At 39.6% G+C, this 27,359-nt stretch overlaps 1 protein-coding gene across 2 annotated transcripts in view; it reads left to right on the forward strand.

Moving 5' to 3' along the window:
• The window catches only part of SUDS3 (SDS3 homolog, SIN3A corepressor complex component), a 1,220,864-nt gene extending 1,196,349 nt beyond the window's left edge, over window positions 1–24,515 (forward strand). For both annotated transcript variants that reach the window (XM_044068332.1, XM_044068334.1), the window contains one exon: window positions 23,993–24,515. In XM_044068332.1, coding sequence (XP_043924267.1) covers window positions 23,993–24,091 — 99 coding nt within the window. In that variant the 3' untranslated portion in view covers window positions 24,092–24,515. The remainder of the gene's footprint in view (window positions 1–23,992) is intronic.
• The last annotated feature ends 2,844 nt before the right edge of the window (window positions 24,516–27,359 follow it).

A 27,359-nucleotide genomic window follows, 5' to 3' on the forward strand; every position in this document is an offset into this window, starting at 1 on the left:
AGGTCCAGGGAGTTTGGTCTTAATGGGGACAGAAGGAATCACATAAATATTAAGTAAATGAAGGCCCTGAATTTGGCCCTTCAGTCTCTGAATCCCAGGCTCTCTCATTTTTATTGACAGACACCATAGTCATAGGGTACATAAACAAGCAAGGGGGAAGCCAAGTCTTATCACCTTTGCAAACTAGCTGTGATAGCTTGGGTGACTACAATCCAGCATAATCTTGCTCTTCAAGCAGTTTTACATTCACTCAGAAAACAACACAGTGGCAGACACCTTGAGCAGATCCAGGGTAGACCCTCAAGTATGTATGTTTTAACAGGGAAGGCTTCCTGGTTGTACACCTTTTTGCCTCCTTTGAAAACAAGCAACTAAACCATTTTTTTTCCAGTGACCTAAGTTCATGGGCATGAAAAATGGACACCATGTCTTTATTGGGAAGGAAGCTTTCACTGTCTTCCCTCCTGTTGTTCTTCTGCCAAGAGTCCTTCAAATTATTCTGAAGGACAAGCCAAAAATCCTGTTAGTGACACCATTTTAACCCAGAATAGTTGGTTTCCCCATCAGATGCACTCATTGATGTAGTGTTTAAGGGGGCATAAAGAGAACCGGACATGGAGGAGCCTATCCTTAGAAATCCAGACAAGATTTTGGTTTCACCCAAAACAAGGCACATTGGAGCAAGGGGCCTGCAGTTGATGCCACTGCAGCCACCAAAAAGGAACTCTATTCCGAGGACGGACAGACATTGTCTCCTCACAGAGAGTCTAGTGTGTTGGACAGATTCAGGAAGAGTAGTATGTTTTCTTCAGCCAGATTTGGTCTTCATACTGTGAACTGCATGGCACACCTGACCAGACTATAGAGTGATTTGTTTAATACGGTTGTCAAGTCCGTACCATCCCCTATGGCAGTCGAAAGTCTGAAGTCCATAGAGGCTCACTTGGGTATCATGTTGTCACTTTCCAGTGTGTCTGTGCACTTAGTTAACTCAGCAGATGGTACAGCCAGCACAGCAGGCACCTGCATAGCAGTTCATCACCATGCCGAGATGCACCTCTGCAACTTTTCAGAGTGCTTTAGAGCATACTATTTGAGTGCTTCATTTGATGGTTCCACTTTGGACCTAAAATTAAGGATACTTTGAACAGGAGCAAGCAGGATAATACACCATTGTCAGCCATGAAGTTCTGCTTTTCCACCTCTCAGTGGACCATTTCCCACAGGCAAAGAGTAGGTAAGTGGTTATTCTTCTGGAAATCCAAGCAATTTGCCAAGAATGCTGCAGGTGATAGTGCTCCACCCCTGGGGTAGGGGGAGCTTCAACAGATGCCACCCTAGAAACAGTTGCAGTTTGCAAAATCAGGGTTTTAGAAGACCTTTCTCTGACAAACCCTTTCAACTCTTCTGAAGTCCTTCCACCCCAGCTGTGCTGAGGAAACAGGTAGAGAGCCATTGACTGTCCAGCCTCAAGCAGCCATCACCCACAGATTCCTGGGTATTAAGAGTCATCAGCAGCAGCTGCACTATCCCTTTTCAGGTTTTCCTAACTTTTCCTTAAAAGACCTTTCAGACATCCCACCCCAGCATAGAGGGTAAGCAGCGAGAGAGATAAAAAAATCTGCTTTTAAGACGAGTCATCCTAGAGGTCACACAAAACCAGAGTGGATCCAGAGTCTATTCAAGATTCTTTTTGGTTCCAGAGGAAAACGAAAACCTCAGGCCCATACTAGACATAAGCAGATTAAACCTATTATCAAACAAACCAAATTCCATATAACAGTGTAGTCCATATTGCTGTTGCTGAAGAAGGCTGACTGGTTGTGATAGGTCTTTAATGCTCTCTCTAAGACCAAGAACACTGTGTCAGTGGGCCCATACAGTATTCCAAGATGCCTTCTAAATAGCAGGAAACATGACCTATCAGAGCATCTGTAATTACTATTTAACTGTAGCCTCCAAAGCAGCTTCATGCCTCATGAATGGAGAATGGCAACAGTTATCTGTCTGCACAAAGGTGGGCCAACTACAGACCCATAAGTCTCACTAGTCTTATATGTAAAGCCATGAAAAGGGTTATCATGAAGATGATTAATAGAGATATAGTAAACCTCCAGACACTGGATCCGACCAGTTTGGTTTTATCAAGGGCAGGTTATGCCTACTCATTCTTGTGGACTTCTTTGAGAAGGTAATCAAAGCAATGGATGAGGGAAAAATGGTTCACACTGCCTACCCTAACCTGGCCAAGGCATTTGACACAATACCCTACTCAGCATTGTTGACAAACTCAAGAGGTTAGGTACAAACTGGTATGTCACCCAGTGGATAGCCAACTGGCTCACTAACAGTACCCAGGAAGTTAGAATTGGAGAGTCCACCTCTACAAAGAGGCCGTTCACAAGTGGAGTCCCTCGGGGATCAGTCCTTGGACTACTCCTTTTTGGCATTTACTTCTCAGAAGTCAAGGGCAATGTCAGTGGTCTGTGGCTGACTAAATTTGCAGATGATTGCAAATTAGGAGCTGTCATCGAATCCTACAGTGACATAAATGTTTTCCAAGAGGAGCTGACACAGACAAACAAGTGCTGTCAGAGCCATGGACTAAAACTAAATGCCAAGAAATCCATAATAGTATCCTTTAGGAAGTCATCCATTCCTGGTAACTATCATATTGACAACACACCCCTTAGAGTTCAAAACAAAGTTGTAAGAGGTCACAACCAAATCAAAATTCCACTTGAGAAGCGGTAACCAAACTGACTTTATTACAAGTAGTCCATAGATGTGTGCATTGTTAACCTAGGTTTCGTCCTCCCATAACGACTTCTTCAGAACAAATGAAGACATTCAATGCAACAGTTTAAATACCCACCCATCCTACCTTAAATCCAATAAAGTCACATTTCCATTCCATAAGCACTTAGAGACAATGCTTAAATACAGACTACCACATAAAAATACTATCATGAAAATTGTTATTCTAATATGCAACAATTACATTACAAAACTAAGTAATACAAACCTAAATAAATACTAAAATATGAAAATATTATAAATGTTAAAAATATTATGAATGTTAAGAATGTTATAGGTATTGTATTGTAAGGTGTTACAATTGGAAATTTTGCATAATAAAAATGCCATGCACATCAAGGTATGTATATTTCATCTACATAAAATATTTCATCTACCTAAAATATGTTTTAAGTTTCAAAATTGGGGCAATGCTAATGGCATCATTAATGCCCGGGAAATGGTGTGCATCTAACCTTAACTGCCATTTAATTCACTTATATCAAGATGCACATCCAATATTTTACCTTGGGGGTCTACTCTAATATGCTGAATGACACAGAATTTACATCTGTGCTCCAGATATTCACAAATATGTCTAGCTAAGGAGTTAGCCACCCTCAAATGTTGAATATCCAATTGATGTTCATTAACTCGCTCTCTAAAACGCCTAGAAGTTTTTCCTACATAAAATGCAGGACAACAGTCACATTTAGATCTATATATACCACATTTTGGGTTTGACAATTAAAATGCCCACTTATAAAATAGTGTTGGCATTAATCCTAATTTTTGGTCCTGTTTCTAATATAAACATACAAGTTTTACATCTTCCACATTTGAAATTCCCAAAAGGTCTACCAGTAACTGCAGGTTTACCTCTCAGACCATTTTCCATAATTTCTTTAAATGATCTGTCCTTTCTAAAAACTATTTTTGGACAGGCCCCCATCTTTTTGTCTATGTCTTTGTCCAATTTCAAGATGTCCCAATTCATTTGGACCATCTTGAGTAACCACTCGGCCTCTAAATTGTAGGTCGCCACAAAATACATCACTTCCCCCTTCTTGTCTCTAAAAGCCAGGTCATCCTGACATATTGACAATACTTCTTGTTGCTCACACCTTCCAGTTTGTAAAATGAGCATATAAACACCTTGTTTTGTCTTATGCATAATATCATCTTTCACTTCTAAGCATAAACCTTCCCAGTATCCCCTTCTAATGAACATCTCAATCATATATTCCAACTCCTGACAAAAATCCTGTTCCGTATTTACCATCCTGGCAGCCCTCGCCATCTGGTCCTTAACTATAGACCTTTTTTGATGGTGAGGGTGCCAACTACTGTAATCTAAATAAAAGTTGGAAATGTACTTTTTCTGTAAATAATATATTTAAAACATTTTGCTTCTTGATCTATTTTCAAACTAACATCCAAATACGTTATTGTGTCAAAACTGTATTCGTAGATGAATTTCAAAAAAGCCACAGTGCTGTTAATATATTGCAAAAATGCCATCATTTCATCGACACCGCCTGTCCACACAATAAATATATCATCCAAAAATCTAGTTTATTGTTGGATGTAGGCCTGATAAGGGCTTGAAAAAACAAATTCTTGTTCCCAATATGCCATGATGTAATTGGCATATATTGGGACACAGGCGGCACCCATGGCCACCCCTGTTGTTTGTTTGTAATAATGCCCCTCAAAATACACAAAAATTGTTAGCACTGCTTCCATAAGGGCAGTGAAAACATTGACCTCATCCTGCTCGTATAAGCCAGTTTTCAGTAATTGACATTCAAGCCATGTAAGCCCCTCCTCGTGTGGTATAACAGTAAATAAATTGCACACATCTACTGTGAGCAAAATAATATTTTACGTAATATTAATGTCATTTAATTTCTCAAAAAAATTCCATGAATCCTTGGTTATGTGGCTAAATTTGGTTAATCCCTTTTGTAAATGATGGTCCAAATGTTGGCTAACAAAGCAAGTTTTACACCGCTTACCATCAACAATAGGTCTGAATTTCACATCATTCAGACCTTTGTGTAATTTAAGGATTCCAAATATGCTACTAACCACTGGATTTGGATTAACTAAAAAACTATACTCCATTTCTGTTATCTGACCCTGAAATAACATATCATCAATCAATAAATCTAATTTCATATTAGCTGTGTTAATTTCATTTATACTACTTTCCTCATACAAAAATCATCTTCCAACATGCTTAACATGGCATAAATGTAATCATTCTTATCTGCAATCACTGCACCATTGCCCTTGTCTGGCTTCATAATGCATATTTTGTGATTATTGACCAATTAATTTAATACACTTGTCTCTTCCTTGGACAAGTTAATAAATTCATTTCTCCTACTATTAGAGTTATTGTAATATGCCCAAATGTCTAATTCACAAGCCCTTTCAAAAATGGCAATCATATGGTTCATAGGAGGGTTGAATTTACTTGGTTTATGAAGCACTTTGCCATCATAACATGACTTTTGATCAGCAAACCATAACCTCAAATTCATTTTCCTGGTAAATGTTTTTAAATCAATTAACAATTCAACTAAATCCCTCTTCCTTCCCGGGACAAAGGTGAACCCTTTGGATAATAAATCTGCATGCTCCTTAGTACAGACAATTTTAGAATAATTGTACACTTTATAGTCACCAACTTGGTTGGTAATTATCTCAGGGTTTTTTAACACCTTCAACTGTTGGTTAACCTGAACATTCTTACCACCTTGCTTAAATAAATCTCTAAAACATACAATGTTCCCTTGGCCATCAAAGTGGTCCCCCATTTCATTATTTTCAGTGTCATTTTGAATATTTAATATATTTTCCAATATTGGACTTTCGTTACTACGACTTCCGACAGTTTTACCATTTCCATCACTATCATCATTTTCTACTTCATTATTGGTGTTCAAAAACATACACATACAGTCAACATTAGTTTCATTTGCCATACCCTTGTTTTTAATGAGCACACATCCATATGATGTTTCAACAGAATAAAGGCTTAGGTTTAATAAGTCACAATCAATGGTACCTTCCAGTTAAACATTCAAAATCACTTGCTCTGTATCAATCTCATGAAATCAATTCTGTATCAACTCCAAATCAAGCACATTGTCATGCTCGTAACTTAACATTTGTTGTTTACTCTTAAAATCACAATTGTTCACAGTTGCCCCAGTGTCATAGTCTGTTGAATTAAAAGAACCCCCCATAACATCATAAGTCAAGGGCACGCTAACAGTTTTGGTTAGTTCAGAAACAGTAGCCTGCTTAAAGTTGTACAAGCATTGGTGGAAAGCAAATCACTCTGTCAGAAATATTTAAGTCAGTAACTTCAGAATTAGCAATACCCATCTCCGTACAGCCTAAGTTGCATATACGCTGTTGTAATGCTGGGTATAAATGCTCGTCACTGTCAGCACTAACTTGAGTCAAACCACCATGATTTACACTTTAACGCCCTGAATACACACTGGCACCTTTCCGCAGGTAATTCCACTACTTCCGTCAAGCCCCCTGTTGCTCGTATTGCTTGTCCTCCTCTCTTCCGTGATAAATTTCCTTTTCCTTTTTGGCATAACCTCTCTGAACGCCTGGGCTCCTCGTCTATAGGGATTACCGCTTGTCACAGCTGACGGTGATTAGCTTCCTCCTCCATCATGACGTCATCTCGTTCATTGCCCCCTTCAATTACACTGTTACGCTCACGTCGATTCCCTTTAGAGAATGGGTAAACCTTATCATTGGCATATTCCATCATATCCCTTTTGATTTTTCTTAGCTTTCTCTGAAAAAATGACTTGATAATGCTCGTCAACACTGGCTATAGTATTATTATAGTTAGTAAAAAACTGTTCAAAAAGTAAATCTTTCAACAGACATTCATTATCATGCTCAAGCTCACGCATGTATTCCTCAATTTTTTCATCATTGTATTTCACTATAAGCTTCATTAACATTATGCCAGTGTGATCAAACAACTTATGCACTTCGTTTAACATATCAGAATTCAGTTCAATACCATTTGGGTATCTCCAAAGGCGTAACCCTCGTGGGACCAAGCCTAAATCAATGTTCTTCAAGAAGTACCCATTTTCCAGCTGGACTTTTTCATACTTAACAGTTTAGCTTCAAAATGCTTCAAACGTTCAACAAAAGACATGACAACTGGTTCTTTACTTTTTGCCTGAGCATTCAGGCCTGAGTTGAAGTTAAAAACATTGTTTTTCCACTTTGCACTATTATTGCAAGTAACTGAACTCCTATTGTCACTGTTAGTATTAGCATTTAAATTCAAACCTGCACAAGTCATAGACTGTTGGGGAGCATTGGAACTCCCTGTAGACTGGGTGGGTTGAGTCAAGGGAACTCCCAAACTGCCAAAACCAAAATTAGTTGATTGTACCTGCTCCTAGTTCTCAGCCAAAGATTTGATTTGGGCAGTATGCTCCATAAGTTGCTGATTAATTTGTTGTAATAAGTCCATAATGTCAGAATTGGATTCCATGTCCCAAGCGCTCAAACAAACACAAAACAAACTTGTAAGAGGTCGCAACCAAATCAAAATTCCACTTGAGAAGCGGTAACCAAACTGACTTTATTACAAATATTCCGTAGATGTGTACAATGTTAACCTAGGTTTCATCCTCCCATAAGGACTTCTTCAGAACAAATGAACACATTCAATGCAACAGTTTATATACCCACCCATCCTACCTTTAATACAATAAAATCACATTCCCATTCCATAAGCACTTAGAGACAATGCTTAAATACAAATTACCACATAAAAATACTATCATAAAAATTGTTATTCTAATATTCAACAATTACATTACAAAACTAAGTAATACAAACCTAAATAAATATTAGTTGGTTATTAGTAGGAGTTGGAATATATGATTGAGATGTTCATTAGAAGGGGATACCAGGAAGGTTTATGCTTAGAAGTGAAAGATGAAATTATGCTTAAGAGAAAACAATGTGTTTATATGCCCATTTTACATATTGGAAGGTGTGGGCAACAAGAAGTATTGTCAATATGTCAGGATGACCTGGCTTTTAAAGACAAGAAGGGGAAGTGATGCATTTTGTGGTGACCTACAATTTAGAGGCCGAGTGGTTAGTCAAGATGGTCCAAAAGTATTGGGACATCTTGAAATTGGACAAAGACATAGACAAAAAGATGGAGGCCTGTCCAAAAATAGTTTTTTAGAAAGGACAGATCATTTAAAGAAATTATGGAAAATGGTCTGAGGGGTAAACCTGTAGTTACTGGTAGACCTTTTGGGAATTTCAAATGTGGCAGATGTAAAACTTGTAAGTTTATATTAGAAACAGGACCAAAAATTAGGATCAATGCCAACACTATTTTTATAAATGGGCATTTTAATTGTCAAACCCAAAATGTGGTATATATAGCTAAATGTGACTGTTGTCCTGCATTTTGTGTAGGAAAAACTTCTAGGCATTTTAGAGAGTGAGTTAATGAACACCAATTGGATATTCAACATTTGAGGGTGGCTAACGCCTTAGCTAGACATAATTGTGAATATCCGGAGCACAGATTTAAATTCTGTGTCATTCAGCATGTTAGAGCAGACCCCCAAGGTAAAATATTGGATGTGCATCTTGATATAAGTGAATTAAAATGGTAGTTAAGGTTAGATGCACACCATTTCCCGGGCATTAATGATGCCATTAGTATTGCCCCAATTTTGAAACTTAACATATTTTAGGTAGATGAAATATATATACCTTGATGTGTATGGCATTTTTAATATGTGAAAGTGCCAATTGTAACACCTTACAATACAATAACTATAACATTCTTAACATTCATAATATTTTTAATATTTTTAACATTTGTAATATTTTCATATTTTAATATTTATTTAGGTTTGCATTACTTAGTTTTGTAATGTAATTGTTGCATATTAGAATAACAATTTTCATGATAGTATTTTTATGTGGTAATTTATATTTAAGCATTGTCTCTGTAAGTGCTTATGGAATGGGAATGTGATTTTATTGGATTAAAATTAGGATGGGTGGGTATTTAAACTGTTGCACTGAATGTGTTCATTTGTTCTGAAGAAGTCCTTATGTTAGGACGAAACCTAGGTTAACATTGTACACATCTACAGTCTATTTGTAATAAAGTCAGTTTGGTTACCGCTTCTCAAGTGACACCCCTTAGAGTTGACCCAGTAGTCAGGGACTTAGGGACACACACTGATAGTAATCTAGACTTTGACCATCTTGTGTCTACAGTAGTGAGGAAGTCATTCTATGTTGCCCAACTTATAAACAAAGGTATATCATCTAAGTCCAAGGAAGTCATTGTTCCACTGTATTCAGCATTCGTCAGACCTATCATTGAGTGCAATGCCCCCTTTGGTATGTACATAACCAGGCATAGCTAACAACTGGAATGTCCACAGAGGTTTCTCACTAAAAGAATACAGGGTGTAAATAAAATGTCCTATGCGGACCACCTCAAGGCCCTGTACCTATATTCTGTCTGCTACGGGCTTTTGAGTGGAGAGCTATGCCTGGCATACAGGGCATTGTCAAACCCCATTCTGATGGACCTCCTGCATATCCACAAAACAAACAGAGCCAGTATTATCTGTTCTAAAGACTTAAAACTTGCCTGTGATATAAATAGTACCTGCTGAAGAGAATAGGTATGTATCCCTGAGACTACCCCATCTATGGAACAGGCTCCCCATCCATTTGAAGAGTTCCTCCCTAACCCAATTCAAATGCAACTTGGACAATTGGATGGGGAACTGGAAATTCATTCATTTTGGCACCTGTGTCTCTAATGGACACAGGCAACCTGTAAGTGGTTTGTCTCCCAGGCACCTGCTTACACTTATCAAGGATATCAGAACTTGTCAGAGCTTTGGGATGCATGGTTAGGCTTAAAAATGCTCTTCTGGCCGTTGGCGTAGTAAACACCTATGAACCTCAGTAGATTCCAGATTAACCTTTATTAAATAAAGATAGCCAGATAGTCCAAGAGGTTTCTGCTTTTCTGGGTGGAAGCCAGTCACTTTCAGTTTTGAGCAGCCCAGCTGAGGATGCACAGATTCCAGGTATCATCTTATGACAGCATCAAGAGCTCGCTAGTTTAAGCAAGAGACTTCTTGATCCACCTGTGTCTTGCCTTAGCAATTACATTAAATTTCAAGAAGTCCAAACTAGAGCCAGTTCAAGCTTTGCAGTTTATAGGTTGCCATCTGGACTATACTGCTCAGATTGCCAGACTTCCTATGTCAAGGTTGTCATTTTTTTCTACACCTTCAAGCCCATCAAGTTGTTGCTCATCAAAGGTCATCCACTTCTCTCATTGTTCTATTCTTCACCTCCTAGGTGCAATGGCTGCCACCATTTCATTAGATCCTTTGGCTAGGTTTCACATGAGGGTACATCTGGACTATCTCAGTCCAATGGTCTGAGGGTACATCCAATGCACTATCCCATAAGACTTCTGGCGGTTTGTAGCAGTCACATTTTGTGATTGTTGATGACTGACATTGTGTAGATAGGACATACCTTTATCTTTCCTTGCCCATGGCCACAATAACTATGGTTTCTTATCTCCTGTGGGTGGGAGGGGGGGCATTTTGTGGGAAACGATGATACAAGGTACCTGGTTCCATTTAGAGGCTAACCTACACATTAATGTTTTGGAGCTGACAGTGGTCCTTCTGGCATTGCATGCTTTTCAAGACCTTACTTCCAAAGCTGTGATATCCATCCAAACTGACAATATGGCAGTTGTCTGTTATATCAACAAGGAAGATAGAACTCACTCTTACCCCCTATGTTGGGAGGTCATGGGAAGGCAGCATCTTTCCAGTGCTTTCTGATAGCAGTGCATATCCCAGGGAAGTTCAGTATTCTGGCGAACAAGCTGAGCATACTGATGCCGCATGAATGGTACCCTAGTTGGTTAGTGGTGGCAGAGATTTTCAACCATTGGGGCCAGCCTTGCTGCGACTTGTATGCATCTTGACACAGTATTGAGTGCAGCAACTTTTTGGCCCCCAAGTCTCCTGTATGCATATTCATAGACTCCTTTGATGATCAAATTCTTGCGAAAAGCAGCATGGTGCATGGCAACTGTGATCCTCATAACCCCCTTCTGGCCCAGGCAAGTTTGGTTTCCCTTCCTGTGGCCTCACCTGATTTACCCCCCCCCCCCAGGCTTCTGGACCAAATTCCCGATCTAATCTCACATCTGTCAGGCCAGCCTCACCTGGATGTCAAATCTCTCAAACAGACCTTTTGCTTCCTGCACTTCCAGTGATGATGATGATCAGAAATCCCAAGCTGCCTTCCAGAGTCATTTATATTATTTTCTTATCTCAAAAGTCATCCACCAGGAAAATGTATGGCATCAAATGGAAAAGGTTTAGCATTTGTGCTGTTTCTAAAGACTTAGATCCTTTTTCAGCTCTTTTAGATGTGATTTTTGGATTTTTTAGCCAGTTGTTTTCAATTGAAAGATACTCTACTATTAAAGTTCAGCTGGTGGCAATTTATAACTTCCATGTTGGTCACGGTCATTCTCCTGTAGCTCCCTTGAGGTTGACTAAAGCTTTCTTGAAGGGGGTCTTTCTCCTCAGACCACCCGTGAGAAATCCAGTCCCTCCTTGGGATATGACATTTTTGCTACAGCCTTTGACCAGCGCTCCAGTTGAGCCTGCTGCTGCAGCGGATATGAGGCTTCTGTCTTGGATGACCCTATTCTTGGTTGCAGTTACTTCTGCCAGGTGAGTGTCAGAACTTCAAGCTTTGTCATATCAATGTAAATGTTTTACAAAGATAGAGTTTTCTTATGGACTAGTCCAACTTTTTTTTTTTTTTTTTGCATAAGGTGGCCTCTGAGTTTAACTTAACCCAGTCTATCTATTTGCCATTGTTTTTTTTTTTTTTCCAAAGTTTACTAATAACGGTAAATGCATTCTTCACTGTTGGGTTCTGCACCAGTAGTTAAGGTTTTATTTACATAGAAAGAAGAACATCTGACCAAAGTTTGTGCCTTTTTCTAGAGTTTGACTGGGTGCAGTAGTATCTGAGGTCACCTTGTCTTATTTATCTTCTGTGCAGTATCTACTTCTGCAAACCTCTTTAGTCACACATTTTTTGACAGTATCTCTTCAGAAGTCACCTGGTCAAATACTTGCACTTTTATATTTCACTATAAGCTTGATATTCATTTTATGTCAGGGACTGCGTTTGGCTGCACCATCTTCTGAAATGTCCTTCTTTAGTACCATCCAGAACAGCCTAGCTGTGGTTTCTGTCCCACAGGTTGAGATGTATGGAAAAGACAGAGTCAGGTATGAAAATTGTGTACTATTGTGCAATTCGCCAAGAATGCTGCAGGTGGTATTGCTCCACCCCTGGGGTAGGGGGAGTTTCAACAGATCCCACCCTAAAGACAGTTGCAGTTTGCAAAATCAGGGTTTTAGAAGACCTTTCTCTGACAAACCCTTTCAACTCTTCTGAAGACCTTCCACCCCAGCTGTGCTGAGGAAGCAGGTGGAGAGCCATTGGCTGTCCAGCCTCAAGCAGCCATCACCCACAGATTCCTGGGTATTAAGAGTCATCAGCAGCAGCTGCACTATCCCTTTTCAGGTTTTCCTAACTTTCCCTTAAAAGACCTTTCAGACATCTCACCCCAGCATAGAGGGTAAGCAGCGAGAGAGATAAAAAAATCTGCTTTTAAGAAGAGTCATCCTAGAGGTCACACAAAACCAGAGTGGATCCAGAGTCTATTCAAGATTATTTTTGGTTCCAGAGGGAAACGAGAACCTCATGCCCATACTAGACATAAGAAGATTAAACCTATTATCAAACAAACCAAATTCCATATAACAGTGTAGTCCATATTGCTGTTGCTGAAGAAGGCTGACTGGTTGTGATAGGTCTTTAATGCTCTCTCTAAGACCAAGAACACTGTGTCAGTGGGCCCATGCAATATCCAAGGATGCCTTCTAAATAGCATGAAATATGACCTATCAGAGCATCTGTAATTACTATTTAACTGTAGCCTCCAAAGAGGTTTCATGCCTCATGAATGGAGAATGGCAACAGTTATTTGTCTGCACAAAAGTGGGCCAACTACAGACCCATAAGTCTCACTAGTCTTATATGTAAAGCCATGAAAAGGGTTATCATGAAGATGATTAATAGAGATATAGTAAACCTCCAGACACTGGATCCGACCAGTTTGGTTTTATCAAGGGCAGGTTATGCCTACTCATTCTTGTGGACTTCTTTGAGAAGGTAATCAAAGCAATGGATGAGGGAAAAATGGTTCACACTGCCTACCCTAACCTGGCCAAGGCATTTGACACAATACCCTACTCAGCATTGTTGACAAACCCAAGAGGTTAGGTACAAACTGGTATGTCACCCAGTGGATAGCCAACTGGCTCACCAACGGGACCCAGGAAGTTAGAATTGGAGAGTCAACCTCTACAAAGAGGCCATTCACAAGTGGAATCCCTCGGGGATCAGTGCTTGGACCACTCCTTTTTGGCATTTTCTTCTCAGAAGTCAAGGGCAATGTCACTGGTCTCTGGCTGACTAAATTTGCAGATGATTGCAAATTAGGAGCTGTCTTTGAATCCTACAGTGACACAAATGTTTTCCAAGAGGAGCTGACACAGACAAACAAGTGCTGTCAGAGCCATGGACTAAAACTAAATGCCAAGAAATTCATAATAGTATCCTTTGGGAAGTCATCCATTCCTGGTAACTATCATATTGACAACACACCCCTTAGAGTTCAAAACAAAGTTGTAAGAGGTCACAACCAAATCAAAATTCCACTTGAGAAGCGGTAACCAAACTGATTTTATTACTTTTGGCCCTCAGGTCTCCTGTATGTATATTCATAGACTTCTTTGATGATCAAATTCTTGCGAAAAGCAGCATGGTGCATGGCAACTGTGATCCTCATAACCTCCTTCTGGCACAGGCAAGTTTGGTTTCCCTTCTTGTGGCGGATTCCCTTCCTGTGGCCTCTCCTGATTTACCTCCCCCCCCCAAGGCTTCTGGACCAAATTCCCGATCTAATCTCACATCTGTCAGGCCAGCCTCACCTGGATGCCAAATCTCTCAAACTGACCTTTTGCTTCCTGCACTTCCAGTGATGATGAGAAATCCCAAGCTGCCTTCCAGAGTCATTTATATTATTTTCTTATCTCAAAAGACTTCCACCAGGAAAATGTATAGCATCAAATGGAAAAGGTTTAGCATTTGTGCTGTTTCTAAAAGCTTAGATCCTTTTTCAGCTCTTTTAGATGTGATTTTTGGATTTTTTAGCCAGTCGTTTTCAATCGAAAAAGATACTCTAAAGTTCAGCTGGTGGCAATTTATAACTTCCATGTTGGTCATGATCATTCTCCTGTAGCTCCCCTGAGGTTGACTAAAGCTTTCTTGAAGGGGATCTTTATCCTCAGACCACCCGTGAGAAATCCAGTCCCTCCCTGGGATATGACATTTTTGCTACAGCCTTTGACCAGAGCTCCAGTTGAGCCTGCTGCTGCAGCGGATATGAAGCTTCTGTCTTGGATGACCCTATTCTTGGTTGCAGTTACTTCTGCCAGGTGAGTGTCAACACTTCAAGCTTTGTCATATCAATGTCAGTTTTTTACAGCGATAGAGTTTTCTTATGGACTAGTCCAACTTTCTTTTTTTTGCATAAGGTGGCCTCTGAGTTTAACTTAACCCAGTCTATCTATTTGCCATTGTTTTTTTTTCCAAAGTTTACTAATAACGGTAAATGCATTCTTCACTGTTGCGTTCTGCACCAGTAGTTACGGTTTTATTTACATAGAAAGAAGAACATCTGACCAAAGTTTGTGCCTTTTTCTAGAGTTTGACTGGGTGCAGTAGTATCTGAGGTCACCTTGTCTTGTTTATCTTATGTGCAGTATCTCCTTCTGCAGACCTCTTTAGTCACACATTTTTGGACAGTATCTCTTCAGAAGCCACATGGTCAAATACTTGCACTTTTATATTTCACTATAAGCTTGATATTCATTTTATGTCATGGACTGCATTTGGCTGCACCATCTTCTGAAATGTTCTTCCTTAGTACCATCCAGAACAGCCTAGCTGTGGATTCTGTCCCACAGGTTGATATGTATGGAAAAGACAGTCAGGTGTGAAAATTGTGTACTTAACATAACACTAGATCTGGGTTGTCTTCCATCTGTCTCAACATTCCCTCCTTCCTTCCCCTTTTCAAATTGACACCTTTTGATTTTCTGCTTTTAGAAGACCTTCCAGGAACTCCTGGCTTTCATGTTGGTCCTCATTATATCTTGGCCTGAATTTTTTTTTTAATGGCTTGTTTGGAGGGGTCAAGTCTAAGAGAAGTAACTAGATTCAAGGAGATTGGGTGGTGCAAGACATTATGGGACAGGGGTATGAGCTTCAGAGCCACAGTCTGATTGCCAGCCTGAAATCTGATTGCATCCAGTAATTCATAGGTTGAGATGGACTGAAGGTGACAACACGGATCTGATGTTATGGTAAGAAGTTTATTTTCAACTGATTTGAAAATAATGTGCTTGAAAGTGAAAGTACCACAATTAATGAAACTTGCAAAGTTTAAACACTAGATCTTGATCATAGGGGATTCCATGTTGAGCAGTGTGAGAAATCTGCTACCAAAAATTTGAAGAGAACATATTACCCTTATTATATCTTAGAGAGTGTAAAATAAAATATGTTAGGATTGCATTAAAGAAAATGTTAAGAAATGTAAATGGTAGATTATTATGTTGGTTATAGTTATAAATAGTGATACTGGAAGAACAAAGGCTAGTTCATGTCTGAAGTTAATGAAGTAGTTACATTGTCAGAAACTGGGATTTACTATGCCCTTTTGTGACGTTTTCCAGGATTTAAATTTAAGGGTGATTTATTGGCCTCTGTTAGAGGTTTTACAAACATCTTTAGAAGAGTGTTTAAATGGTCTATTAAGGAAAGGAAAGCTCTGTTAAAACTTAGTGAGAAATCAAAGTATTTTTGTAGAGATGGATTATATTTAGGTTAGCAAGACAATGGATTATTTGGAATTAAGTTACCCAAGCTAGTTAAGACTTTTTTAGAAATATCAGGCAGGTTGGACTTGTTGGCAGTGAGAGGATTTTTAAAATGCACATCGTCAAATGTAAGAAGCTTAAATAGTAAATTTAATGACCTAGAAATAAGAATTGCTGGAGGTAAATATGATGATGTAATCAATGAACTATAGTTTAATGAACCGATTAAGCCACTTGCTTTGCCCATTTTATAAGGTATACCATAAAAATAGGAGAAATAGAAAGGGTGGTGGTGTTTTAGTATATGTAGTTAATGACTTTGTTTTCAACAGTGATATCAGAGACTAGGACAGTGAAGTTGTTAATTTATGCAAAGGAAAAAAATTGAGGTCATTCTATTTTACAGACTTCCTAATATGAACAATAGAAATTAAAGACTTTTTTTAGAATTTGCATTAGAAAAAATACAACATGTTAGTTGGAGGTATCAATGCTACTAGAATAAATTGGAATGTGCCTTTGTCTAACAGTGATTGTATAAAATGTTCTTCCATCACTGTTGCAGTATTCTTTACATAAGGTCTCTCTCCTGCCAAGAATAGCCCAGTATCTGACCAGTATACCAAAGCCATTAGACCTTATAGGTGCCAAACCTCACACATATGCTCCCTCGTAAGGTGTACAGCATAAAGCTGACGAATGGACAGAAGCACTCAGAACTGCTTTGCAGAGAGTCTGAATGCCATTATCAAACAATGGTCTATATGCCCTTCTGCTGTGCTGGTTGCCAAGACACTTTCAGATAAGTGCCCCGTTGGAGTTTCTTTTCTCTTTTTTTTAATTTTGTCTTGAATTTGTGTTCATGTCATCTAGAAAGGAAAAATGTTAGTGTGGGAGGCAGATCCCCCATAAATACTGTCAAAACCAGTGTCTTTTTTGCTTGGGTGCTTCCCACAACCATACACAGTGCTTTATCTGTCAAGTGTTTTTCCCTAAGAACCTCTGTATTCGTTTATCTTCTTTGTCCATATACTGCGAGAACCAGTGACTTAAGCTATTGGCTGAAGGTACTATAGCAAACTCCTCCTGTCCCGAGGGCCAGCCATCTGTCAAGAAAAAGGACAAGAAACCTAGGCCTGATGCAGTTGCCAAACCCGGACATCTCTCTAGAAGCTAGTGAAAGCCCTGAAGACTGTCCATTGCTTGGCTTGGATTCTTCTTTTGTGACCCCGTTAGAGGCTAGAACGATCTGTACTCTTGTATATCATGGAGACTTTTCCAGCGTTTGTGGAGAGGAATCCCTTCCATACTCCACTCATATTCCTTCCCCTCTAGACTATGTTTTAGAAGAAGAGGATTGTCTAAGTCCAAATTATCCCTTGAAGTCAAGCAGCACGAGAGTCACCCAGTCTAGAAATCTAAACTTAGTCAGAGACTCAAACAAAACATGTTGGAGAGACAGATATGTTTTCTTAGAGATTGCTCCTCCTTTGGAACAGCCTTCATATTCACATTAAGCAGAGCCCTTACCTGGCCCTCTTCAAACACAATTTGGATCAATGGATGGGGAATCGCAAATTTATACCTGGGGTAGTGCCTATGTGTCCCTTATGGACAGGGGCAGTCTGTAGGATACTCAAGGTATAGGCAGAAATCCATGCAATTCTCTTACCCCAGGGACCATACATTGGGTAAAATTGCTTTATATCTGTTAGGCTTGTAAGGGCTGTTAAGCCATTAGCCTAGTAATCTCCTATGAACCTATGGAAGAATTATCCTTTGGGGATACTATTGCCCATATAATGGAGTATTTTAAGTGAGATTGCCTCCAAGTCTGTGACATCCAAAACCGGTACTTTAAGCTTGGAGTCTTCCAAACCATCTGCTCTTCCTCCTGTTTTGGAAGCCCTTTTGAACCTACTTACTGCTGTCTCTGTTGCTGTTGATTCTCCACCTCATGCTTCCAAGAAACTTGATATTTTCTGCGGGGTGCCTGAGGGTTGCAAATTTTTGTACAAGTGCCCTTCTGCTTATCCATCAGTGGTTTTAGTGTCCTCTGGTAAACCTTCTAAGCTGTTTCCATTTACTAAGCTCCTTCCTTCAGATAAGGACAGTCGAGCTATGGAAAGTTTGGGTAAGAAAGTTTATACTACTGCTACCCTGTCTTTTAGGGCCATTAATTCAAGTCCCACATGACCAGGTGTGTCTTGGCTCTTCTTTCTTGGGTAGCTAAGGTGGCGTCTGACCTTCCTGATTCTGATGGGAAGGCCTCAGTTATTTCCCTGCTTGGGTCTCATTCTTAGGTTGCCAGTCACTCTATAAAATGCAGCTATGATGCTGCTGATGGCTGTTCCAGGGCTGCTGCCTTTGGTTCTGTAAAGAGACATTATTCTTGACTATGTCTTCAGCCTTTACCTGATTATATTAAAGCCAAGCTTCTGAATGCCCGTCTGGTAACAAAAACTTTTTGAGATAGCTGCTTACCTGTTTAAGTCCCTCCAGGATAAGGGTAGGGTTTTTCATGATCTGAAACATATTTTTGCCTCCCCTATCCCCAAATTCCAGAGAAATTATACTATCTGAAAGCAACAACTATAAGATCCCAAAAGGAGAAAATATGACAGATGGCCAGTAGAATTACTGAAATAACCAGCAAACACTTTATTCACAAATGTCTCTAGCACTTCGGCAAAAAAATGACTTCTAGGAGTACATCATAGAAAAAGACTAGTGCCATTTTATACACGCATTAACTACCATCTATTAAACAAGCAAATAATTATCTCATTAATTGTTCTCTTAAAAAATCATTTAGTACAGTAAGTCCACTATTCATAGAAAACACAGTTATATCATGAGTTTCCATGAACATTCAGTATTAAGCCCATGAGGGCTTAGTGTCATATTTTAAAATGTAAATACTTTCTTTACACGTCTGAGTCTGCCTTTGTTCATAGGCAAAGCCGCCCTCCTCCTAAGGGTAAGAGGGATCTTGGTACATTCCTCCTGCTAAATCCACTCACACTTTTTCATTGAAGCCTTCTTTTCAGGACAAGCCTGTCTCCATTTGATGTTTGACCTTCCTTTCTTCTCGGCCAGGTCTCTATCTTTCTTCCAAATTGGCATTGGATTACTTCAAATTCCTGGTTGCTGTCTATTATTCATCAGGGAAATCCCCCCCTTCAGGCATTCCTCAACCCCCTCAAGAACAGCTTCTTCACTTCCCTGAGTTTCTGCAACTCATTTTTGGATCAGGGCACTGTTCAGCTTGCTCCCCCCCCCACCCCCAACCAAGTAGGGAAGGAGTTTTAGTAAAGAATGTTTTTAGTTCCTTGAAAGGAGGGTACTTGGAGACCAGTTCTGGATCTTTCTCTGCTCAAAACCTTTCTCAGCATTCCTTCTTTCCTTATGCTGTCCCTTCAAACCTTGTTTCCTCTTCATCTTCCTAGGCCTTTTTGGTTTCTCTAGACCTCAAGGCTGACTATCTTCACAGCCCCATTCACTTTCTGTTCAGGACGTTTTTATATTTCTCTGTTTCTTCCCTGCATTCTAATTTCTCTGCTTTGCCCTTTGGCCTTTCTACTGCCCCAAGGGTATTCAACAAATGCCTCACTCCTGTCATTACTTTCTACAGGCTTCGGGGAATAATGATTTTTCCTTATCTGGATGACCTGCATATTCAGGCTTCTCCTCCTAGCAGTCTTTTCCAGGATCTCCAGTTTACCACTTGTCTTTTACATAGTCTGGAGTTCACCATAAATCTCAAGAAATCAGTCCTTATGCCCTCCCAGGATTATGTCTTTCTCAGGTGCAGGCTTCAGATTGCTCCCATGCTGGCCTCTCTTCATGCTCCCAAGGTTTTAGCTTTGATGACCTTCTTCCTCTGTCCACTCTTAACGGCTGGGAAATTTCTCAGTGTTCTCAGATTTGTGGTCTCGACTATTCCCATGCTTCCAGTTGCTAAGCTCCACATGAGGAAATTTCAGTGATAAATCAGTGTAGCGGCTTCAACATTGCCATCCCCTGGAGTTTAATGTTCCTTTTCTCAGACTCGAGCTTCACTGGAGGATTCATCACCTCTCTCACAATCAAGGGCTATCTGGTGCCTCTCTCATCATCAGGATCCTGTGAAGGTTCCTTTGATTCTGTCTTGTCTGTGTGATCTGCTGAATACTGGATTAGCATATTCTTCAGTTAAAGAACACCTTTTGGCAATTTCTGCTTTTCTGCTCTTAAATCCTCCTCTGGCCTCTCAGTTTGAGGTCAAACAATTTGTTAAAGGCGTCTTTCATGATAGGCCTCCCAGAAAACCTATTCCGCCTTCTTGGGACCTCAGTTTTCTACTTGAAAAATTGAATCAGGCTCCATTTGAGCCTGCTGCTTCAGATTTCTTGCAAGACCATTCTTCTTTTGTCTCATACTTCAGCCAAGAGTGTGTCTGAATTTCAGGCTGTCATGGCTATTCCACCTTTTTTCATTTTTCACAGTCAGGCTGTCTCTTCGAGCTAATTCTTCTTTTATGCCCAAGGTGGTTAATGAGTTATCCCTTAATTAGTCTGTTCACTTTCCACCTTTTTCCTGCTCTTCAGTCCACCAGTGAATGGGTTCTTCACACTTTGGATCTGCATAAACAGCTGTGGTATTATTTATTTAAGACAAAGACAAATTCATAAGTCTGACCAGCTTTTTTCTTTTCATCCCAGGACCTTGGGTTTTGCTATTTACAAGCACGCTATTAATTCTGGATGTCTAAGGCCATTTCCTTTTGTTATTCATTTCACTTCTGAAGTCTTTCTTCATCTGTAAAGGCACATTTTACTAAGGTGGTTGCCTCTTCTGGTGCCTTTTTCAAGGGTTTGTATACCGGTTCCATCCTTGAGGCTGCTATTTGGTCCTCTCTTCATACTTTCACTAACCATTACAAATGTGAAGTTGTTTCCAGGGCCAGAGCAGGTTTTGCCAGTTCATGGCTTTGTAGAGGACCCTTCTGTGCCCTCTTCCTCCTAGCCACTGCCACCTTAGCTCTTGTCCTCTCCCTTATGTAAAGAATAGTGCAACAGTGATATGAAAGGACATAGTACAGTTGTGTAAAATCTTACCAGATGTCCTTCTTTTCACTTTAGCAATATTTGGTCCCTCTCTCCTTCCCGCTCTTTTTCTAGATCTTGCCCTGAGTGTTTATTGCCCTCCTAGTCGAGGGGACCTTGTTTCCCTTTTCTTTCTGCCCTTTTTTCCTTGTGGATATACATGTTCTGTTTTGTCTCTGAGGGTAATCTTTTCCTCCTGATGCCTTTCAGTTCTGAGTGTTTCTGTTCATGCATCACCTTTATGCCCTACGCTTTGTGCAGGGAGCACTATGTGTGATGTATGGCACCTATAAGGTCTAAAGGCTTTGGTATAGCAGCAGGACATTGAGCTATCCTTGGCAGGAGATCCTTTTTATAAAGAATACTGCAACAGTGAAAGGAAAGACATCTACTGCTATAACATTTTACACAACTGTACTTTCTACAGTGAGGTTTAGTATTAGTAACTGCTATACACAATTAATTTATGACTTTATAAAAACTAAATAATATATTAATGTCTGGGTAGAACAAGTCAGCAAGCTCTGGAATAAATAAATAAAAAAGATACAACCAAATAGAGGAGATGAGTGCAGTTCATAAACCGAATAGAAAGGACAAGGGTAAGTGGAATGAGGAGCAGAGAGATAGTGCTTTGGCATGTGCAGATTCATGAGTTTAGCAGAGTTTCTTTTAAAGCTTTTTTGAAGTTTTGATTATAGGGTAAAGTTCTAATGTTCAGTGTAAGTTAGTTATTGTTGAATTGGAAGATAATCTGTTAACCTTTTATAGTTACATTAATCATCTAATACATTAATATGTGCCATGTACTATGCGCACGGAACGGCAAGCAGCATTTCCTTCTTGGTGCACTAAACACTTAGTAAAAGTTTGCAGTAAGGGGGAAAAAGCATTTGTGGCAGTTGTATAAAAAGCAGCCAAGTGTGAATTGTAAGCAACGATACAAAAAGACTAAAGTTGCCTTCAGATTGAAGCTTGGAAGGGCTAGACACTGTTATGAACTGAAGTTAAGTTAGCTTAACACACTAGTAATAACAACAAGGAGTTATTTAAACATTTAAAACTGTTTGGCAAGGAAGTAAGCTCAGTAATACAGAAATTGGTGGTTCCATTTTACTTAATAATAAAAATCGATTCCATTGTACCTAATAATATTCAAGTGGCACATATCTTGTGATTATTGTTTGGTGATACTGATGTATTGAATGACGTGGAATGTTTTGTGATGAATAATATAGATATCTGTCTAGAGGTTACCATGGAATTGGTACTGAAAGCTTCAGAATATATAAATCAGACATTGATAGGTAGCCCTTATAGCCTGAATTGTTGTCTTTTTAAAGAATGCCATTAGATTTAGGGCTCCATGTCTGACATATATATTTCAGTTATTCATTCCAAAAGGTTATGTGCCCAAGGAATGCCAACAAGCAATTATATAATGCATGTAGGCAGTATTAATAATGGTATAAAGAATTCTCGACCTCTAAGTTTAACTAGAATTATAGATAAATGTTTTTTGCAGGTAATATGTCAACTATTACCAAACAGATTGGTTGAAAACTTGTACTTTAGTCAACATGGATTTGTTAAAAGTCATTCCTGTCTACCAAATCTAATCACCTTCTACACTGAACCTAATAGAAGCCTTGGATCAAGGAATAGCTGTGGATATAATTTACTTACATTTTGCTAAAGCATTTGACTCTCTTCCCTGTAAGTAATTGTTTGGAACATTGCATAATTTAAAGATTAATAGTTGCCTGTTATTATGGATAGCAGCTTGCTCTCGGTGTAGTCTTGCAATTTGCCCATACCCCCACCCCCAATTCCCAGTGAAAGCAGGCTTTATAGCTAGGCCTTATACCAAAGTAAGTCACTTACCACGGAGAAGGAGTTGTTCAAAATCAGGGCAGGCTTACATCAGAGTAAGTCACTTCCACTGTGAGCAAGTCTTTTGGAATCCTCATTTCATCCGCAGACTTGCTTAACTTTAAACTTGTGGCTGTTAGAACTTCTGACATAAATATACAAAACAAGTAATAAATATACAAAACAAGTAATGGCCCAACACAGTTCCCTGTGGTACCTCTACATTAATTGTCTTATTTCATGCTAACAAGTGGTAAAATATAAGAGCTGTACAGATAAGGGATTAGCTTGATGTCATAGGTAGTGGTCAATTAGAGATGCTGTGGAAGGACGCATGAAATTTTTAATTGGAAATGTAGTAGAAATGGAAAAAATAAATGCTCAGTTTCATTCAAGGTAGCAACTTGTAATATATTATTGTCAAAGGAATGAAGTTGCATTGGCCAGTGCTGGTTGTGGAATTTGTAATATACTGTGTATAATCAGGAATCATTCAAACCTTGCAGTCTGTGTATAAGAACAGTTATTAACAAAAGCTGTTTTCATTTCAGACCCGGTAATATGCAGAATGTCTTGCCAATTAATGTAAGAAGCTCACGGAGTTTGGTTATTTATTTATTTTTTTTAAAGTCCTTGAAAAACTGGTTTTAAGATGGAGGATATGATCCTGATCTTAGTGGTACAGATGCTAAGAATGCCCTTTGGGGCTTTCAGTTTGTATAAATATATTGAACACTGGAAAAAAAGAAATACAGGGTGTGGATGGTTAAGGCAGCTGAATTGGAGAGCTGTTGATGTTTTACTTGTTGCGTTTATGATTTAAGCATCTGTAGCAGTGAGGGGTTTTTTTTTGTTTTTTTTTGTTTTTGATAATCATCTGTTGTGTTATCTGCTATGCGTTTGAATTAATAGTCACATTTTGTACATGTATCTTTTTTTTTTTTTTTGGTAAAATATGCTTCCTTCCTTGTGGGTATGGTTAATAATTAAATGTTTCATTTGAGTAATTTGCATTCATTTAACAGATTAATTAAATAAACAAGCAAATTAATGTTTTCAAATCGGATAATTTAATATTCATTTGTTTTTGTTTCTTTTTTTTCCTTTGTGTAGATTTGGGTTAGAAAAACCAGTGATAGCACAAAAATGAGGATCTACTTAGGACAGCTGCAACGGGGAGCATTTGTGATTCGTCGACGTTCGGCTGCTTAAACTTTTACTTCAGGAAAAATGCAGAAGTCTTTAATTTCTAAACACAGACCTATTTTTTGGAACAGGTGTCTGTATTAACTTCTGAGTGCTGTAGTCAGTTTTGTAACTTTCTGCCTGCACTTGATAAGAAGAGCCTCTTTCAGGTCCACAGTTCTAGGAGGAACCAGCGATTATCCAGATCAAATTGTAAAATTCCTAAGATACAGAATATGAAGGACAACTTGGCTGAATGTGCTTGTGCTACAAACCAAGCTGCAGTCTGACTACAGAGATTATGAATGTTTTTGTATTGCAGTTCACAGTTTCTGCAACAAAGAAAAAGGTGAAATAATGAGCAGCGTGTGCATTTTTATTTGAATGTAAAATATGTTTTAACACATACATTGGTACTGAACAACAGATAAAGAATCAAGTCTTAAAGTGGTGACTGACTATAGCTTAGTATGTGCTCTGTTCTCCTGTTGTCTTAGTATGTGGTATTTTCTTCTGTCGTCTGTCTCATATAATTGAAATATGTTTTATTTTAAACTCTAAATCTTTTCATCTTAATGTTAAACCAACCGAACAATTGAGCTAATTTCAATTTAAAATTGTTACCTGTCTTAAACTAGTTAATCTAATGAGCTTACAAAGTACGTGGTTCCGTTTAGTGTTGCAGTCCATCTGAAGTGTTGTTCAGCAACTTCATTTTACATTTACACTGTTAGCATTACAGCACTTAAGACTGCATAACATTCTCTCCATGACCCATATGTGGGCAGTAGTTTTATAAAGTTAACAGTTTTAGTTTGTAAGTTGCTCAGCTGAAAGTCTAAAATTGAAGGAAATTGTTTTAAAATACAGAATATCTGATAAGCTCAAGACAACCCAGTAAGAGTAACTGTAAATGTGTAGAATTTCTCCCGGGAAGTTAAAGAATCAGAGGAATTTTAAATTTTTTAATTGTGTTGTTCAAAAGCTTTTTGTGTATACTAGTCTAACACTCAGTGGGGCCTTTATACGCCTAGCCAAGCATCACAGTTTTTCCAGCAAGTTTATGTACCTTAGAGGCTATTTTAAGGGGCATATGTAAAGTAGGGCATGATTTACAGGCTGCCTCTGTCCATTAGAGACATAAATGATAGACCTTGGCGTATATTTTCAGTTTTTTATCCACTGGTCCAGGTTCCTGTTGAATAGGGAAAGGGAGGAGCTCTACTTCACATGGATGGGAACCCTGTTTCAGAGAATGGGAATTCTCTGAGATGGTGCCAGTCCCTCCAACATGTCCTATTTATGTACAGTTTAAATCCCTAAATTGAGTAATTGTGATGCTATTCATTTTGCAGATGCATAGAAGGTCTATCAGAATGGGATCCAAGGATGCTTTCTTTGCCATGCATCTGTTACCTCTCAACAATTTGTAGGAAACGAGTGTAGAGATAGGGCTTTGAGGCAATCTGCATAGGGCATCCTGTTTATGCCACCGTATTCTTTTTGTGAGGAACCCTTGTGAACATTCCAGATGTTCATCGTGCTATACTGCTGCAGTCATCACACTTGGGTTATCCTGTCGTCAGGCGGTCCCGCAGTCAGCCGAATCTCAAAGTCTTGGTCCGGCGTCGGTTGTCGTCGCCTCTTCCCTGACGTCAGTGTGACAGGGGTATAAAAGAGACAGCCGACGCCATTTTCTTCAGTCTTTCTTGCCGCCGGTGCCCGAAGCAGAAGCAGTTCGCAAGTGCCGGTCGGCCAGCTCCTGAAATTTTCGAATCGAGTTTCAGCCTGAAGTCTTCTCTAAAGCTAAGTACCCCATTGGGGAAACTTCTTGCCTCAGACCGATGTCAGACAAAGTTAGTAATTGTATTTCTTGTGGGAAGCAAATACCTCATAAGGATTTTCATTCTTATTGTATTCCTTGCCTAGGCCCAGACCACAACGTCTCTGGTTATCGGTTCTGTGCTAGGTTCAACAAACGTACAATAAAGCGTCGGGCAGAATTCGCCCAGCATTATTTTGGCAGAAAATTTAACTATAGCATGCCGTCGGAGCAACCAACATCAGCAATGATTAAAAAACGCAAAGATAAGGACCGGCAGCCAAGGCCAAGACCAGATACCGAGACCTCAGCAAGGCCTGACGCCGGTTCTCCGGTTTTCAGCAAGGCGCTTTCGTAGCCCCTGACTACCGCTGATTCAGAATTTCTGACGACATCCCAATCTGAAACCGTTGGGCCTCAGGATCCGGTTCCACCTCTCTCATCGGACGCCAGCCCCGACGGGGATCCGGAAACTTTGAATAGACCTTCAGTCTCAGAGAGTGTTTTCAAACCGACAACTGCCCCTGCCAAGCCTTATGCTAAGCTCAAAGCCCCCTTGAAAGTTAGAAAACCGGGCCCCCCCCCCCCCCCCACAGGCCCCTATGCCTAAAAAATAGATGCTTAAGATGGCCAAGGATTTAATTACCCTTATCAGGGGATCCCAACCCCCACCTGATAAAAGACCTAGACTGGAGGAAGATTATCCTTCCTCTGACCACGCATCCATTTCCACGGACAACTCTGATGACCAGGATTACTCCTTCCGTCCTTATGAAGACTCAGATGCTGAAGAGTCCATTCCCTCTGTCTCCCCCCCTGAAGACTACTCTTTTGGGGAAACTTTACACACCATGAGGGAACACTTCCACTGGGAAGGCCAAGATTACTCTGACTCCAAAAAAGACTCTGTGAGTTTCTTCTTCTTCCACAGCATAGACCCCTGGCAGTTCCTCCAGTTTTAGACATTTTGGATGATGTTTTCTCTGAATCCAGTTTAAACCCAGATTCCTTACCTCCAGCCCCAGCTAAACCAGACAGATACTACCGAGTTCCTGATATTCATAAGTTTCTATACAAAAACCCTAATGCAGACCCCAAGACCATTTCCCAGGGTCCCAAAGGGGTTAAGGCCTCTACTGCTAAGAATCCACTCCCTTCTGAAAGAGATTCCAGAGCATTAGAAAGATGGGGAAAGAAAGTGTATACATCTGCCACTTTGGCCATGAGGGTATTAAACTGCCAATTCCACATGCTAAAATACCAACAGTATTTGATTACACAGTTAAAGCAGAAGCTGATCCCTCAGACAGATCAACTAGATTTGAAAGAGATACAGGATTTGCTGCATGCAGCAGAACAAGTGGGAAAACATACCTTACAGTGTGGTTTTGATTCATTGGAAGCCTCATGTAGAGCAGCTGTCACAGGGTCTGCCATTCGTAGGCATGCTTGGCTTAAAGAACAAGCCTTGCC

Source organism: Protopterus annectens, chromosome 4.part0, assembly GCF_019279795.1.
Source record: "Protopterus annectens isolate FY-2018-M chromosome 4.part0, PAN1.0, whole genome shotgun sequence".
Classification (NCBI taxonomy): Eukaryota; Metazoa; Chordata; order Ceratodontiformes; family Protopteridae; genus Protopterus; species Protopterus annectens.